Genomic DNA, 18877 nt, shown 5'->3' with positions numbered 1-18877 from the left:
TTAATGAGTGTGGGTCAGGACGCCTGTGATTGGTCCCTCGAGTCCAGTTTCCAGGACAACCGAAACAAAACCAACAGTTTCATTGACTTAAGAAGTGCACGAGCCCTACAGCTACAGACAAACGGAAGAATAGTTTATTGTATGTTCTTTTTATTATTATTGAGAAAATGGATGGAGAGTTAGAACAAGGAGAAAATGAGGTGAAGAATGACACAGAGAGGAAGACAGCAGAGGAGGGTGTCCCAGCTGAAATCCTTACATCAGATCACCAAGAAGGTATAAAAACTTCAGAGGAACTTCCTGTGGAAGCCGTCACCTCCAAGCCCGGAGAGATGGATGGAGACGAGCTCCAAGGTGAAGACGACATCACCACAAGGAGCCATTTGGAAATAAAGTTGAGTGAAGTCAATGAGCAGCCAGTGTCCCACGAGGAGAGTGCTGTTTTTGAGATCAACAGCAGTGATGACAATGAGCACCACAGATTGCATGTTGAGGGCTGGCAGAGAGAGCCCACTGCTCCTGCACAGGGGGAAGAAGAGGATGCTGGGGATGCGGATGGAGAAGACGTCAGCTATGAAGAGTGCACAAATCTGCTCCAGGAGCTGTGTGAGGAGAGGGACAAAGCCATGCAGCGGAGTGGCGAGCTGCAGATGAAGCTGGCGGAGTACCTCCGCAAGAAGGCCGGGGACGATGCCCTGCCGGAGATTCAGGAGTCAGAGCAGGTGTATGAGAAGTCCATCAGCATCCTGACTGAGCTGAAACAGCAGCTGGCCGCTGAGTCGGAGACAGTCCAGCAGCAGGCAGAGGAGCTGAGGTTACAGTCCCAAGAGAAGCTGGACAAGGTTGGTCATGCTGTACACATATTTCCATATTTCAGGACATGGCAAATACGTATTCCATTCATCTAATGTACTGTATATTTGTATACATTTACATTTTGATGTATCTTCTTTTTATAGTCTTCAGGATAATTAATCAATAGTTGTCAAATAAAAATCTCTTTTATGATTATTAAGATTATATGACAGCTTCAACATTTTCTCCGTCAGTGGAGCATTTTCCAGGAGAACAGAGAATCTGTTGTGCAAAGCTGAAGAGGTAGAAATACACAGACTCAATAGTGAAGGAAGAGTACATCATAATTTATTAGTTGACTATATCTTGTATTAGGAATATGACCACTTATTTGCCATTTTATCTATGATTGAACCATAGTTTATAGTGATCCAAAAGCATTTGTAGGGTAAAAACACTGTAGAATCAAATTAATTTCATAGTAATTTCACTTAATATTACACCCACCAGTCCCTAAACACAACTGAGCCTGAGTAGTGTACCATTTGTTAAAACTTTTGCAAGCTCACAAAGCTCTGTGCATGCATTGTGAAATGACTGATCAGTGGGGAAACCAGTCTCTTCTTTATTCTCAGGTGGAAACCGAATGGCAAGCATTCATGGCGCTGAAGCAGGATGTAGCTGTGACAGTGCTAAGCCGAAGCCTGGGCAAACAAGCCGCTCAGGCCAAAGTGGAGTCGGCCCTAGCAGTGGAGCAGCTTCGGCAGGACCAGCTGATCAAGCTGCGGCTTAAGCACATCAAGCTGAGTGCCAAGATTGACAGGCTGGAAACAGAACTCCAAGACGAAGTTGAGCGTGGCAGGGACACCCTGCAGCTCCAGTTTGAACAGCTGCAGGCTGAGAGACTGGAACAGAAAAAACACATAGAGAAGCAAAGCGAGGAGTTGTTCAAGCTGCAGAAGAAGATGAGCAGCAGCTTGGAGGTAGGCTGAAGAATCCAAGTGTGTCGAAGTGTGGTTAGTTAAACGTGGTTGTACTATGATTGGTTCTGTTCTGTCAGATCCTATCAAACGTAAAGGAGAAGATGTGCTGGATCCAGATGGAGGTCCAGGCCAAGCGGGAGCAGCTGGCAGAGCTGGAGGCCATGGTAGCCAGGATGAGAGACCTCCTGACCAGGACAAAGCAGGCAGGCAACAGCTTGCAGAGAGACAACCAGAGGCTGAAGGAGCGCCGTGGACTGCTGGGGAACAGGGTGCTGCTGCAGGACTTTGAGGACACTGTGGATGCTGCAGACCACCTGGAGGAACAACTGCAGAGTCTAAAGCGCCGGCAGGCTGAGATTGTCTTCAGTTGTGGCAGGTGGCAAAAGCCAGAGACAAGTGGCTTGGACTGAGGTGCCTAGTTTTAAGTTGGAATCACACTACTGTACACAAAATAAGCCCAATTCAACAGACAGTGGCCCTCAGCAAATGTGGACTTTTATCATGTGTAGTGTCTCGTTGTCGATCATGAACAGTGACGATGTCACCAAAGACAAGATCAGTCCCACTTTGAAAGCGTGTAACATAGCAGGAGCACCATCACCTAATAATTTGACATGATTAACCATTTTGAAACAAGTACTGCATCACACAGCCTGATCCTGGCTTTACTATTAAATATAAGATGTTGACATCATTGTTGAAAGCCTACAATCATGATTTAAAATATATCCTATATAACATGGGTGATGTTAAAATAAAAATCTTACATATTATCTAATATTTTTGTGACTGTTGTGTTGTTCTTCAGCGGTGGATTTACAGTGTTTGGGGGATTGACTCAGTCTAAAGGTTCTCTTTAGAAACTATTTGCCACAGTTTGTATACAGAACAAATCATTTTAATAAAACGTTACATGGACCTGACACTAGTTCTACATAAGCATCTATGGCTTATTTCTGTTTATTGACTTCTTGACTATTGACATTGATGCTGTAAGTTTTTGCATGTTATCAATTCTATTGTTAACAGATTGTCTGCAGATTATTGAAAATTGTCTGCTAACATTGGCTAATTAGCACAACACACAAAGTAGCCTACAGGCTAACCAGAAGGGTATTAATTCTTTTATTCGGTACAAAAGAACCACATAGTTTTTAGACCAAAAGAACACAGTATTGGAATAATGTTTAGAGATTGTACATGCAATTTAGTACTCACAATTTGGGATCTTAATGTCTTGTGCACTCATAATAATCCCTGACTACCAAATTTAATGGAATGAGACTGATATCTAATTGTTGATCATAACCCTGATAAGATCCCACATCGCTAGCACTAAAGACCAGTGAGGAAATGTGAAAAATGAATTTTGCTTTGGATGCACCAAATGTTACAGCGTGATAATGTGCTGTAATTATTATAAAGTTCAGCACTAAATGCTTGGTCTGATTGAGGGGGGCACAGTCACAGCTAATGCCCTAACATAAGCCATAACTCCATAACTTGATCATTAGACAGATGAAGTGTTTTTTCATAATCCACATTCATAATATTCAGTTTTAGTTCAATTCCCAGTTCCTCCTAGCTACTTCTCGAGGTGTCCTTGTGCAAGACACCAAAACCCAATAGCAGCGTTGATATGTCCCTTCTGGCAACTGTCCAACCAAATATTTCCCCAAGGGGATCAATAAAAGTGTGTTATTATCATTTGAAATCATCCTAACATTGTCCTGAGAATCACTGTTAACTTACAGATGATATCCAGGCTATTTTGAGAGGTTAGACGCAGACACACACACCTCAAGGCCATCCACTACCTTCTTACTAAAAGCAAGGGTTAGAGGCAGTTTAGTTTGCAACACTGTTGATGTTGGTCGTTAACGTGATCTAGAGAAAGTCGACACTAATGGACATATAAAAAAGAACTGTGGTAGTTATCTACACGCATTCATATTCCCCAAAATCAGGTATATCTCATCACAGTTTGTTAGAGGACAGTTACATACTTTGTCCACTAGCACTGTGATGTTTTTATGGACGTTCTCAATAAAGACATGAAATAATCAGATTTTTTCTTTGTGTTAATATTTTAGGCACATTACATTTGTTAATACTCTTGACTTAGATTAGATCACGTTTTATGACAAATGAATGTAGAAAACCACAACATTTCAAAGGGTTCACATACTTTTTCTTGCCACTGTATATCCTTTCTTTGACAAAAGAAAACATAAAAGTATATTGTAGTTCACTGCTAATATATTTACTTCTCGGTTCTCGGATAATATGGTGTACTTGCTATACTAATGTAACTGAAGCTACCCTTTGGCAACAGCACTCTATACTCTAATAATAGGTAATATTTCATTTATTTGTGAATAAAATTCTGGGTAATCATACACAGAATGATACTCAGTATACTCTTCCACTGACATACAGCACTTACATCAGTTCAGCTGAGCTACATCTTTCATTCGGGGCCTAAATCCTTGTGCTTGTGAGTGGAACAGTTTTAGCCTGGAGTGTCTTCTCTCTGTCTTGGCAGTGAAATCCATTGATGACTTGAAGAAAAAAAAGTACAAATCTAATCATAATGTCCTGTACTTTACATTACATCACAGGTGCTGCATTTTCATTTTGTCAATTAAAAGAAAAATGAATCAGCTGCTGTATTTGAAGAATGAAGAACTCCACTAATTAGCACAGGCATACAACTGCAATACTGTAATTCTAGTTAATGTCACCAGCAGCCACAGAGGATATTTTAACAACTATCATCCACTAAACTTAACAACATGGCAAAATAAAACAAATACTAATTTCTATGATGGGTCTCTTTAAGAGACAGGGCTTCAGATGGACATTTCATAGACTGAGAGATCTATAATGACCTGCAACATCAAATGTCTCCTTTAGGTTCAATCTAGCTTACAGCTAGATACAGCAAAAATTCTAAGACGCTTCATGAAGTCACACAGATGTCACTGCCGTCCATTAGTCTCACCCTGTAAAAGCTTAGAGTTTATTTCAGTTTAAAGAAATGTTTGTTTGTTTACAAGTCACAGTCATCATAACACAACAGAGTCTCCATAAATTACATTCCGTATGCATCTAAACCACAAACAGGATACGTTCTTCTAAGGAATGTAAAAGATTTTGTTCCAGTGATGCATATTTTTTCATATTTTTGGAGCAAAAAAAAAAGTCATACTGTGTCATCATCATCACTTTACACATATGTTATTATTCTACTTATAGTATTCTTTTAATGGACAGACATATACTTTTCAAGTTTGAGTTAGTACTGTTAGAACTGTTGAGAGTTGTCATTTAGAATAACATATAAAACTAAAGATCACTCTGTAGACTGTGTCTATAGTACAATTAAAAAGAAAATATTGAACTCACTCTCTTTAGTCAGTTGGAGCAGAAGAGTTATAAAAAAACAGTTTATTGATGACGATGAAGAGGCCCATCATGGATCAGATAATACCACCAATTGACAATCAGATTGACTGTGTTCACATGCAGAACTGAGCCTTACAGGATAATCTGATCATTACACAGCACAGCAGGAAGGAAGTTCAGAAAGATTCAGCTTAATGCTGTGTTGCAATCTCTTGTCCTAAAGAGTACTTTGATATACAGATCTGTCATGTGAGCTATGACTTTAGACATACAGACTGTGAACAATTTGGCTCCTTATCTTCACACCGTTCTCACTCGTCACAGATGGCTTACAGCTACGTCTACTACTACAATCTCCCTCGTGAACAGCTCTGCTACTGATTGAACATGCTATCAACAATGTTACTTACATTACTGTGGGTTGAATATATATATATATATATATATATATATATATATATATATATATATATATTAATGCTAAGTCAAATATGTCACAACTAAGGATAATCAGTTAATCAATAATTAGTCTAAAAAGTCTTTTTATTGTATAAAAGTGTGTTTCACTAACACATTTGCAGCTGATTAGTGTAGTGGTAAGATCACCACCTTCTATGTGGGAGGCCAGGGTTCAAATCTCAGCTGTGGCCTACCTCCAGGGGGGGTCCTTAGGCAAGACTTCCTCATCTAAACTTCCCTGTCTAAAAAAATTGAAACTGTTCTTATCTCCCTATCTGCCTAGTGCTGCTCAAATGGAATTGTTGGGTTTTCTGTATAATTTTTACATTTTGTGAAGTCTTAAATCTTAAACACCATAACTCAAGTGCTTGAGATGAATTTTGTTTTGATTTAGCAAATAAAATTGAATTGAAATGAATTTAGGGAAGAAAAGGCTTATCCCATGTCTAAGTCTAAGACAAGGCCGAGTCAATAAGAAAGAGTCCAAGACAACAGAAAAATGGACTGGAGTCCAGACTTGAGTACTACAGCTGCATTAGTTACTCACCACCTCTAAACTGATAGTGACATGTAGATTTTCTTCCACAGTCACTGAACTGTAATTTTGGAGAGCTCCAGTATATCACTACCGCTTAGTGGGGAACAAGCTTTTAACCCTGGGGTTTGTAGGTAACTGCCCCATGAACTAAGCCATGGTCACCTCAAAAATACAAAGAGTCTTGGACATGAGTCAATAGTTGTCCAGCTCTCTCTAGAAAACCATTGTCACATTTATATTCAGAGCTGAAAAATGTCCGGCTCAGTCTGCCCTTACAAAACACAAGCTGAAATGATCAAAGGTAGAAGGATATACTGTACATTAATCATTTAATTAGTTTGTTGTGTGTAGTTATATAGTAATATCCATTGGACCTGAGACTAGTTCTACATCAGCTTCCATATTTCTGTGGACACTGTCAGCACAAACGCAGTAATTAAGGGCATTTACTACTTATTACAATCACCAGGTGATAGAACACAATAGATGATCATCTACAAATAAAGAAGCTGCACCACCAATGCACGCATCTTCTCCAGCGCAGTGGTACCAAACATGTTCAGCATCCACAGTCTTCTGATTGAGAGCTTCAGGATGCAGTTCAATGTTTAGGTTGAAAAACACAACAAACAAAAAAAGGTGTACACTGTAAGACTGCAGGTAATTGTTGTAATTATTATTATATTAATTGATTGACATAAAAGAGACACAAAGAGAGACGTAAAAGAGACAAAAAAGCTCAGCAGATTTACCGCTGAAGTCTTCCAGTTGGGTGATGAACGTCGAGCAGTTGGCATAGAGAGGACCATCAACCCAAACAACTAGAGCTTGAAACAACAATATTCTGAGCTCAAGAACAACATATCCAACAAATCCAGAAATGCCAAAACAGCTAGTTGGATAAACAATGTTGCAAAGCAGATTTGCAGAAGCTGAAAGACTGACATTCATACACTCTTTAAAAAGGTCATAATGCTGAAGAAAGAAGTCAAACTGTTTAAATGTCCAGACATAGTGTTGTCATGGTAATGAATGATAAAACTACTAAAATGAATGAAAATAAGATTTAATATGGGTTCAAGACAGAAATAATACATTTTTACATTTTTAATTATATGAATCCCCCGCTACCTCAATTATTGTAGCCCAGCTAGACACAATACAATTTTGTAATTTTTTGATCATCAAAAAAAGAGAAGATATACTTTCTACATATTAGTACTATATGCAGAGGATTCTGATAAAATGCTGTTTTAACCTCTATGTTCAATATAATATCTTTCATAACCAATTGTCATTCTCCGACCTACAACTTCAATTTCCCAGTTTCTCCAGCAGATTCGTAAAACTTGGATGAGACGGCTCCACACAGAAACTCCCATTCTTCGTATTTACCCTGTGAAGCAACGGACACAGTGTGTATTGTAAATATCGTGTGCACATTTCAGTGGAAAACTGTCGATCACAATGTCCAGCAAACAGTGAGGTTTAACAGGCAGTTGGTGTGTCGGTGGCGGGGGACTTACACAATGACGACAGGACAGTAAGAAGCTTGCATGTGTATCTTAAAGTGCTGTACATCCTTCAGGTTATCATTGTTCCAGTTTTCCACAGTACAGGGAATCTCACACGGAACGTAATCTGCCATACGAAATGAACCCTTAGACAGCAGCTTAACCCAACAACACACTTTTAGGAATTCGTCAATGTGCCCTTACTCCATTATGCTATGAAATGATTGTGGTTCCACTGTACTGAACAGTTTATCTTAAACTCACCACTTGCGGGGCGATTTTTTCCTTTAAATGCCTCACGCTGGTCACTAGGGGTATTTAAGTGAAAAATCCTTATTAACAAGTCAACTCACACAAAGTGGTTTCTAGCAAGAAATTAGCATTTAATACGTTTTACAAGTAAATCAATGTTTGCCCTCAAATAGATTTAAAAACATTTTAATTAACAGCCACCAGTGACTTTATTTTTAGTGTTGACAGAAAACATTTGGGTTTGGGCAGCAGCTAAATGAACACATAAGTCCATGGAACATCGCAAAAGTAGAAGGCAACAGTTTGGTGATGTCAGTGGGTCACAGGTTTGATGGCGTTACTTCAAACAAAGGATTTGCAACTAGATATTAGGTTTTATTCATTAAATCTCTTCTGTGTCTTAATACTTGTGTGTTTTAATACTTTTGCTAACATGGAAAATGGCTGGGTTTACACAAAAAAGTGTTATCTCTTAAGTTGTGTATCAAATCTAGATGTAAACAACTAGAAATAAAGAGTAAAATGTTTGTCTTTCGTCTCATATTAATCTTTTGATGTCAAACCCAAATGTTTTTAGTCTGCAGCAAAAACAAAGGAACTGGTCTCTGGCACATGTAATGTCTTTAGTACTCACAATAAATATAAAAGAATTTATTGAAATACCAACTCTGACTATAGGTGTTTTTGTGTGTGTGTGTGTGTGTAAAAAAAAGTTCTATAATTTGTAAATTGAAACGCTGTTAACTTACAGAAGAAGAATTACAACATATTCTAAGAAGTTGGATGCATTCACGCACACCTCGTTGCCATCTATCGTTGTCTCACTAGAAAACAAGCGTTCAATCAATTTAGTTTGCTACACAGTTACTACACACAAAAAAAGATTGTGCTAAAACATACTCACATGGCTAAAAGGATAATTTCACATTTCAATTGAATAAATAATCATTTTGAGGTTAACATTTCCTGTAATCTAATCTCATCTAATTTACCAGGATCCTAAATAGAGGAGGCTAAACTGAGCGTAATGTCCTAGCGTAATTTGATGTTGGTTATGAACCATTGAGTCATATTTTCTCGTCCCTCTATTTTACTCACTCCCTCAAAAAATGCCTTAACGTGTCTCAGTTTTTGTGGGTGATAGATACATTTCAAAATGTTTATGTACATACACACCTTTTGTAAATCAGGCCCTCACACATAACGCACTTACATGAACTCAGTTGAGCTACATCTTTCATTCGGGGCCCAAATCCTTGTACTTGCGAGTAAACTGGGTTTCACTTGAAGTTTTTTCTCTCTGTCTTGGCAACGACATCCATCGATGGCTTGATGGAGAAGAAGTGCAACTCTTTTATGGTGTCACTGTATATCATGTAATGTTTAAAGCTATACATATGTATATATATTTATTTATTCCAATTTTCAGACATTTTATAGTTCCACGTTTTTAAATGTGAGCTGTGATTTTACCTTTCTGTTCATTTAAATTAACATTCAACAGAAACAGTATCAAAAAGGAAAGATTTACTAACCATTTTCAGTAGTCTGGAGAAATCTGTATTCCAGTTTTTTCAGGAGGTAGATTAACTCTTTGTCTAACTCCTCAAAACAGAAAACCTTGCCATCACTGTATGAACCACCAGGGAGAAGTAATAATCGTTATTGGTTCTTTTTATGTCATTATACCACAATTATGAAAAAAAGATGAAAAATAAAAAAAGGGTAACACCTTCTGTGTTTTTAGGCCTTTGCTTGCCCCTCTAGTTTTGGCTCTCTGGTTGATCTCTGATAACCCTGCTAACCTGGATCTCAAACCTGGACTTGGCTACCTGGATGTGGCTCTGTACTTCTGCCCTGTGAGTTTTTAGGATTTTTTGGCAGCCACTGTAACAATGATCTTGTGTTATTTGTCGTTGACCCACCCTGATATCCTTGTGGTATTTCTTTGTTACCTTGTCTCTTTTATTTAGTGCTTGTTGTTATGTTCCTGACAACTTGCACCTGAACACGAGGGGGGACGCCAACTCAGCACCCGCCATCTTGCCTTCTGGAACTTCCACTCCCAGAATCCCCTGCTTCACTGGCTGCTCCCTTCAGACCTAATCAGATGCCTCCAGTCCACAGTCTCAATAGATCCTCACTGCTGATCTGCTGAACTGACGTTTACCTGTCTCCACAATTTCCAACAATCTTCCCACATTGTTACAATAAATACACTTACGTTTTCTTGGATCCTCAACTTTCACAATCATCACAGTTGGACCAACAAAGACCAGAACACAGAGAGTAACATCTAGGAAACTAAAGGATGCAGTGGCTAATATCAGTGTTTATGAATCCATCATGAGAACACTGAAGAAAAATGGTGTTCGTACTGCTATTCTCCAAAAACACATTACTGCACATCTTCAATTTGCTCATGTCACAAATAAGCCAGAAGGCTTTTTTTTCGGGAAGGATGACACCAAAACAGAATATTTTGGCTTCAATAAGAAGCGCTGGGTGACCAACCATTGCATTCCAGTACAAGAATCTTTTTTCCATCTGTGAATGACGGAGACAGGATGACAACTTGTGTCTGGATCAGGAAAACTTGCCATTGATAGAGCTCCCAAAATTACTGTTCAGTGGCAACTAAAAGGACCTGATGAGGGCAGTTTATACAAAGAAGCCACCCAACATCTACACTGCCCCACTCAATTAATTTTAACATTTCTGATCTTATTTCTGTAGAAACAAAAAAATAAATTTCAAAGAACCTCCCTGCTACTGCACCTGTTGTCTGCTTTCCAATTTAAGTTGTATCTATGTGCAACCTAAGTCCAAACACATCAACATTAGGACACTTCTTACTGTATGTGGAACATATTGAAAACTTACTATATTTGGACAGGACAGGAAAATGACTGCATCTTCACATCCAAAAATTGTACGTCCATTAGGTCAATGTCATCCAAATTTGTTGTGAAGTTGCAGGTTTTGCAACTTTCAACTGTTGCAAGGACACAGAGACCTTTAATAAGAAAACTGCTGCACAGTAATTGTCATTATTTTACATACAACTGTTGTTTTTACCTTTTTGAGCTGTTACAGGTAACTTACTTGTTTCCAATGGAGCAGAAGTTGTGACCAAAGGCTCTTCATGATCGGTAGTGGGTTTAGCCACGTGACTAGGGGGTGGAATGATTAATATATTCTAACAAACATGTAAACTTACAGGAAAAGATGTACAGAATACAGCTTATACCTGCTTATATAAGTGTGTCCAATCATTGCTGGTAATATCTGCTAAGATTGTGGTTAAATCTGCTGTGAATGAGTCAGTGCAGAGCAAACTGCAAATTTCTAGGATAGACCACTTTCACAGAAAGGTTTTAATGGAGGGTTGATGGACTGACAGATCTATACTGAGCTGTTTCAGGTGCTACATTATTATTCAGATACCAAGTTTACCTACCGCAAAATGTGATTGTGGAGGAATTGTGTGACACCATGTGGAGGCAGACACATGTTGCTGTTATCCTTCAGTTTCAAACTGGAAAAGAAGTTTTAGAGTTTATTGAGCAGTAATTCAACTAATCATCTGTTTACAAGTCACAGTAAACACAAACCTGACTAATAAAATTTGTGTTCCAGATTATCTTTCAATGCATAGTGTGTACATTTATTAACAGTAAGGGATGTGGGATACAAGGGGTGGGTTACGGTGGGTTAAGGTCACAGTTCCACCTTTCGAAACGCTACACGAGACTATAGACATTTGTGTCACAGGTTCGACCTCACTACTACTGTGTAAAAACATCATTTTTTGGAAACCGGGTAGTGTAAAAATGCTAATCCTAGGATGTCATATGCAAATACACACATACTGTACTTTAACACTTACATGACTTCAGTTGAGTTACATGTTGCAGTGGGCGTCACAATCGTTATGTATCTAAATGAGGGCGTGTCAGCTGGAGATGTCATATTTTCCATTTTGCATTGACATGAGTTGATGTCTTGACAAAATAAAAAAAAATTATCAACTTACATTATGAAACAATTATATTACATATGTACCTCAAAAATGTGTATTTGTTGTAGTTGTTGTTGTAGAATTGTTATCTCACCTGGTCCATGTACAACAAGAGGGACGGTTTCATTGTGTATGACAGTTTGCAGATCCAGGTTGGTTGTTTGTTCAGGCGGTTGGGTTGATTCGCTGTACGTCTGGGTCGGCTGTGTTGGTGTTTGGTCTGAATGGGTTTGTTGGATAAATCGTTCGGGTTGCTGCTCTTGAGGTGAGGTTGGCTGTTTAGTTGGGAGTGCTAACTTTAAGGACTGTGGGCCATCAGAAATGTGCAGGCAGAACTCGCCATAAAGCACAGAATTCTCCGATTCAGGTGTAGAGTGAGTTTTCCAGTCTGGGTCTGGACAGGACACAATCATTTTGAAGAACAAACAAACACAGCGGACAGCTAACTAACTTATATATATATATATATACTGTATATATATATATATATATATAAGTTATTCTGCTGTAATTACAACAAATATAAATGTCACTCCAGAGGTGGTGAGTAACTAATTAGAATACTCAGTACTTGAGAAACAACTTGAGAAAACAAGTACCCTTAAGCCAAGTACTTGCACTTTAACTTGGGTATTAATTTTGTGTACTCACGCCACCTCTGCTAATTTCATTGGTTTGAGTTTTCACCATTCTTCCACTAAACATCCTCACATACCTGACATTCACTATTTAATATTTTAATATTTACAATGATCAACAATAGTACATTGAGTTATTGGTTCATAAATGCTGTAAACACCATCATATCCTGTGAAAGACCACTCTGTAGCCTGTGTCCATGGTACAAATTAAAAGTAATTGAACTTACTCTCTGTAGTCCATTGGAGCAGAAGACTCATCAAAAGCAGTTTATTGATGATGATGATGAAGAGGCCCATCATGGATCAGATCGTACCACCAACTGGCTTTCAGTCAGACTGACTGTGTTCACACAGATAATGTGCAGAACGGGACCCTTCAGCATAATCTGATTATTTAACAGCACGACAGGAAGGAAGTTCAGAAGTTCAGAAAGATTCATCATAATGCTGTTTTGTAATACCTATGTTTGTTTTATATACAGCTACAACTCTTTATGCTGAAAAGCTCTTTGGTTGCTTTGATGGTATGTACATGTATATACCGTACAGAGCTTTGCAGAGGATTAGAGATTGTGAGTGAACAGATGATTCATCTGCCTCCTTCTAATAAGTGAATAAGATAATAAGAAGACATAGAGGTACAGTTAGTAGCACTCTGTTGGGTACTTATGAGTTCTGAAATACGAACAATATTCATTTTTCAATCTTACATGTATATACTTATTTTTGGAAGATTCTTTTAGATGATTCACTTTTCACATGTTCATAGAGTTCGATCACGAACACGTTTAACTTCAGATGATTTCAGTGTAAAAAGTCACAGAGAGGAGTCAGGAAATTGACAGCTACATAGTAGATGTACAGATCATGAGCACATGATGCTGATAATAATTCTGTGTATTTCTCATGCTTAAACAACTTATGTGACAAATAGGTCGTACAGGATCAGTTGATGTGACATCAGATGTTTGACAGAGGCCGTTGACAAGTAAGAGTCTAACTCCAAAAGTCAAAGTTAGAAAAATAATAGTTTTAATGAAGCACACACACACTAGAGAGAAAGGCAAAGGTGAAATTAGAAGACTAAAGGTTTAATAACATGTTAATTAAAAATCAGATCTTTTTTTGTTGTTGTTTTTGTTTTGTTTTTTCCTTGCGTCTTGATTCCAGTATGCATATATTTTGCCAGCTTCGGGATCAGACCGGTGAAAAAGGGGAGAGAGACAAAGAATGGAGGCAGGGGGGAGACAGAGGGGGACAAATAGACACCTCGCTAAAAGAGAAAGTACAACCAGCAATAACAACAAGAAGTAATTAACATTCATCATAAGAACAACAACCAATAATAGGATTATTAATGACAGAGATAACAGTAAGCACAGCACAGTGCAAGCATGCAATACATACCAACCAGTTCAAGCACGAGCAAATATACCACATCCCATTAAGCTCGTATTAACCCCTGTGCAGACAAAAACACTCATACTATATATACGCAGTAGGCGTAGCTGTGTTTCCTCTTTCTGTAACCTTCTCTCTGTACTTCTCTGCTGGTAGCCTCGGCCTTGAAGCTGTACATCTCCTGAGTGCAGTAACTGGTCCCACTGACCTGCCCTGTGTGTGTTTACTGCTTGTTGTTGTTGTTGTTGTTTCTTGTTGCCTGCTGTTCTTTTCTTTCTACCCTTTCCAGTCACCCCAACAGGTCAAGGCAGATGGTCCTGAGCCTGGTTCTGCTGCAGGTTTCTGTCTCTAAAAGGAGTTTTTCCTCTCCACTGTCTCCTGGTGCTGCTCTAGTGGAGCTGCTGGGTTTTCTATATAACTCTGTGTACAGTTACGCAGCGCACCAAGGAGGAAATCTGAACTTCTCATTGAACATGGCACAAGACCAAGGCACACCAAGCGAACATCAAAGAACTAGAGGACACATAGAGGAAATAACCCTCTATCTCAGCAGGTGGCAGTGATCTGTATTCATCATTGGAAAGGGAAAGCAGAAGAACTGGCTGAAAATCCATGACAGTGGTCCAACAAATACCTGGCTGACTTTACACCCACCAAGACCCACCTACGAGCGTGGTCATAGTCCTCAGAGCCTTTAGCCACGCTAGCTGCTCTGTTACACTGCACTTAGTAAGAGCAGTGCTTTGACTGAAATTCTAAGATGCTCATAATGCTGACCAAAGATGTAAACCAGAAGACTGATGTTATTATCATAAGAGTCTTTATAGCAGAACCCGTGCATATCCTGCTGCAGGAAGTCTGGGTTCTATATGTGGCGACCTCAAAGAGAACAATAAACTGTGAACTGTTTGATGGGTATTTGTCTTGTTGCACTCACAGTTCTGTGGATTTCTTCTGTGGTTGTCTCTACTCAAGTGGTTTTATTTGCACAAAATGGTGAGAATCCATAGAACTCAGTGGGTACTCTGTGTAAGGAGCATAACTGAGTTATTTCACATTGCAACATGTTTTTTAAAATGCAAATCAACTTCAAATGACCACTAAACCTCCAATAAAGGTACAGTTCCAATTCAAAAAAAGGAGGGATGCTGTGTGACATCTACACAAAAACAGAATGTCATGATATACAAATCTAACTAACTTAGATTTTATTCACAGTCGAACATAGAAAACACACTAAATGTTTATACTGAGAAATTTCATTTATGGCCAGTAATAAATAAAAAATGCGCCTTGTTACTTTCTCTATTGTTGTTATATGTTTTATGTTATAAAATACATTCTTTCCTAGCTTAGGAAGAAGAATGAGACCATGAAACGTTAACTGTATTTGCAGGTTGCAGGTTTAATGATTTTGTGGGTTATATAAAATACATAAAGACATTACACACAGGAAAAAAAGCTCAGTGAATCAACACCACCTCAACGTGACTCCGTTTCAAAGCAGAACATTTTATGGAAGACTTGCACATAAACAATAAAATCATTACTGTGCCACACAAGGGCAGGAAGCAACTTCAGAAGTATTTTTCATCCACAGCTGTCATCATTTTCTGAACCCAGGAGGCTTTGGGATCCACACAGATACGCTGAGACCTTTTTGTCACCAGACTAAAATAAAGAAGGTCATAAATTATTATGATGATCAGCATTATGGATTTAAAAAATAACCTAAGTATGAGAAGACTACTCCTGAATGGAGTAAAGGCAAAGAGAAGCGAGCAGATAATAGATAATAGAAGTAAAATAACAATGAAGTTCAGTAGAACATAATTTATGCTTTACAGCAGTAGCACATATGAAGCAATATATGAATTTATTATCAAAAGAAAGAACAAAATTATTTTTTCACACATTACAGACAGTTTCACACAATACTGTACAGGATGTAGAAATGGGTACTGTTTCTTTTTACATTCATGCATTGCAATAAAACTGACAAGCTCAGCTCTTACATGACTGCAGGCTTGGCGCATCGGTTATCAGTCTTGTAATATGAGCTGATGCGGTTTAGTTTCAGCCTTTTGGGGTAATATTCAAAGCAACAGTCGTCAGGAATAGGACCACCTGAAGAACAAAATGTAACATAATGTATTATAGAGGCATCCTAAAAGAAAGTCTGGTCCTAGAATGTGTTTAAATGAAAAAAATTTAAGTTTGTCTTACTGTAGCAGACCACCGAGGAAACCAGTGCAGCTCCCAGGATGCAGAGCAGGAGGATGTGATTGTTCTTCATGATGATCTGATGATCTTCTGGAGATGATGATGGAGATTAACACCAACAACAGGTCTTTGGGCTTCTGCTCAAAAGGTGGTGAGGTGTTACATTTCATCAAGATCAGAAATGTGAAAAAAAACTGTGGTGTGGAAGAAAAAGGGCGGTTGTGGGTACAAAGTTGCCTGTGACAGAAATTTTCCACTCTGCCTTTAAAGCGAGTGGTAGATTACAGAAGAAATGCAGCTGTGGTTAGAACAGAGCGCAAAACCAAAAACCTGTTAATATGTCAAATAAAAGAAAACACCTAATGGGACACTTTAAAGAGTTATTGGTGATTGGATTTTTAGCATTCAGAGTAAATTTTTGTGTCTCATTTTACCTACTGTATGCTGGTAACTGATGAAACAACCAGGTTTGTGAAGTAGATAAAGGATGGACCTTTGAATGTTGAAATGTTACACTACTCTCTTCAGATCTGTAACAGTTCTACCATATCAGCTGTGCACGTCACCCCTGTTGGTTTGAAAGGAAATAATCAACACGTGCTCAAAGTTTCATGTGAATATTTTCTGAACTGTGCACATGCAACACACAGCAGGTGAAAGGGGGTCGGGGTGTGGTCAGTGTGCAGAACGTGCAGGAGGAACAACGTGTACAAAAAGTACAAAGTACACCCCAGTATTGGTGTATGATGGACAACTTTACCCTGAAGTTGTCCATCATTTGCTATCCCTTGCAAACAACATCCACTGATGTCAGTGAAGATTGTGTTACTTCCAGATAAAACCCTCTAATCTCTTTAAAGTTGCCATTTCCATTGTTTTTGTAAAATCCTAACCCTAACCCTTTCCACATGTCTCTCCTTGACACCCGGCCTCCTCATCACCTCTGTTCCCCTCACTAGCATGTTTATTGACGTGTGCTCCAATCACCACTCTTTCATCTTTCCCCATTTCATCCAAGTGACTCCATAAATTTGCCTTCTCTTCCACTTTACATCACACCTGTGTTCGTTGATGACAGGTATTATCAGCCTTTCAATTTGTGAAAAGCTTGTGTGTGGTGTAGCTGTCCTCTAATTTCAATTGCTACATGTCCACATTTCCTTCAGTTTTAAATTAGTGTAGCTATGTGTGCTCTCATGTAGTCCTCATTGTTGTATGGAGCACCTTCATTCTACAAGATGCAGTTTGTTTTTGTGTACTGCACTGACTGTTTCTGAATTTTGTTTTTGAGCTTTGTGAATCTTGAATCTACTTTGGCTGTGGTCCACAAAGTCTCACCTCAGTGGGGACATAGAGGCCATACAGAGACGTCAACACCATTAGAGGGCACAACGATATGGACTCCATCACACAACCACAGAGTAAATGCAGTGTGACCGATCTGACTCAGCATCAACCTCAAGCAGCCACACAGCAAATAAGTGGCACAGATTAGACCCAGGTGACAACTGATGTGAACGTGTTGTGCATCACAGGAAATTCAGACCAAATTTAAATATAATTGTCCCAGAGAGAAAAGACAAGTGCAACTGTAGCTAGAAAAATGTGCTGACAGTGTTACATCATTCAAAGGTGTGGGAGATTTGAGCAGTAACCTGTTATCTTGGTGGTTTCCTGTGGCAGTGTACGACACCTTCTTCAACCTCCAGCTGCAGTTTCCAGTCCACTGCTGGGCGGTAGGTGTTAAATAAGACTTATAGTAACAACTAACGAGATGAATTGCTTTGCACGCCCCTGTCTCTTACTGACAGGGTCTTGGGTCCAGTCAGATGTGGCTGTAGTGTATGACAGCAGTTCAACCAGATACTCGATGTTCCTAAGCTTAACAAAGGCTCTGTCAGCTCCACATGATAATATAAAGTTGTATCATCCCACCTGTGCCCCCTACACCTCCTGGCCATCCCTCTGCTCCAACTCGAAGCAATTAATCATGATGCTCCTTGAGGAAATGACGTATTTGTCTATCAAGCTTCTAGATCAGCATTGTTTCCTTTTCCAACTGTCCTTACACCTAAAGTTTAATCGTCAGATCAGTCTTTTAACTCCTCTGGCCTTGTCCTCTGCAGCTGGGTGATGTCCTATATGAGTTTGTGGCTTTCCTGTTGTAGCAGGTTGCTGCCTAGGTGTCAGTTAGAGTGACCAACTCTCTATTACAGAAAGCTGACATCACTGTTTTATGCACATAATGGAACCTGAACCTGATTTCCAGAGTATATATACTTATACAACAGGTCTGAACAAAATATGTGATTCACAGTGGTTTCAGTGTGACTTGAACAGGACTTGGAGGCTAGATAGACAGATAGATAGACTTGTTTCATTATATTTTAAAATTTCACAATGAGACACATGTAGAAATACATGTAGCATAAGTAAAGGATAAGTCTTAAAAGTACAGTAGATGACTGCATCATCCATGTACATTTGACAGGTTACTCCTGGGGAACAAACATCAGGAAGATCAGATATACAGAATACATAGGTTAAAAATTTACCCCTGTGTTAGATTGAGTTCAAATGTTCCATACTGTAAGTTTCTCATTCCTGAGAAATTATCTGTCTGTAAAAAGAAGAGAATCCAC

The 18877-nt window shown here is 38.9% G+C and overlaps 2 protein-coding genes across 2 annotated transcripts; one reads left to right on the top strand and one right to left on the bottom strand.

Moving 5' to 3' along the window:
- The first annotated feature begins 121 nt into the window (after positions 1-121).
- On the top strand, positions 122-2691 carry ccdc96 (coiled-coil domain containing 96). Its single transcript, XM_026353272.1, has 3 exons — positions 122-842; positions 1431-1778; positions 1856-2691. Exons 1-3 carry the CDS (start codon positions 168-170, stop codon positions 2186-2188), a joined length of 1356 nt encoding a protein of 451 aa, XP_026209057.1. The 5' UTR covers positions 122-167; the 3' UTR covers positions 2189-2691.
- Positions 2692-15397: 12706 nt separating this feature from the next.
- On the bottom strand, positions 15398-16401 carry LOC113157572 (C-C motif chemokine 3-like). The gene is made up of 3 exons (XM_026353145.1): positions 16239-16401; positions 16028-16139; positions 15398-15683 (listed from the first exon to the last, which is right to left on the bottom strand). The coding sequence occupies exons 1-3, from the start codon at positions 16306-16308 to the stop codon at positions 15590-15592; spliced, it is 276 nt and encodes a 91-aa protein (XP_026208930.1). The 5' UTR covers positions 16309-16401; the 3' UTR covers positions 15398-15589.
- Positions 16402-18877: the final 2476 nt, after the last annotated feature.

Source organism: Anabas testudineus, chromosome 18, assembly GCF_900324465.2.
Source record: "Anabas testudineus chromosome 18, fAnaTes1.2, whole genome shotgun sequence".
Classification (NCBI taxonomy): Eukaryota; Metazoa; Chordata; class Actinopteri; order Anabantiformes; family Anabantidae; genus Anabas; species Anabas testudineus.
The sequence above is the reverse complement of the archived record's forward strand: the minus strand, read 5'-3'. Positions and strand labels throughout refer to the sequence as shown.

Excerpts from the sequence above, each read along its gene's own strand:
- LOC113157572 (XM_026353145.1), bottom strand. The coding sequence starts at position 16,308 with ATGAAGAACAATCACATCCTCCTGCTCTGCATCCTGGGAGCTGCACTG. Across the intron at positions 16,140-16,238 it reads TTCCTCGGTGGTCTGCTACA|GTGGTCCTATTCCTGACGAC; the intron begins GTAAGACAAACT and ends TTTGTTCTTCAG. Across the intron at positions 15,684-16,027 it reads TGCGCCAAGCCTGCAGTCAT|TCTGGTGACAAAAAGGTCTC; the intron begins GTAAGAGCTGAG and ends TCTTTATTTTAG.
- ccdc96 (XM_026353272.1), top strand. The coding sequence starts at position 168 with ATGGATGGAGAGTTAGAACAAGGAGAAAATGAGGTGAAGAATGACACA. Across the intron at positions 843-1,430 it reads CCCAAGAGAAGCTGGACAAG|GTGGAAACCGAATGGCAAGC; the intron begins GTTGGTCATGCT and ends CTTTATTCTCAG. Across the intron at positions 1,779-1,855 it reads AGATGAGCAGCAGCTTGGAG|ATCCTATCAAACGTAAAGGA; the intron begins GTAGGCTGAAGA and ends CTGTTCTGTCAG.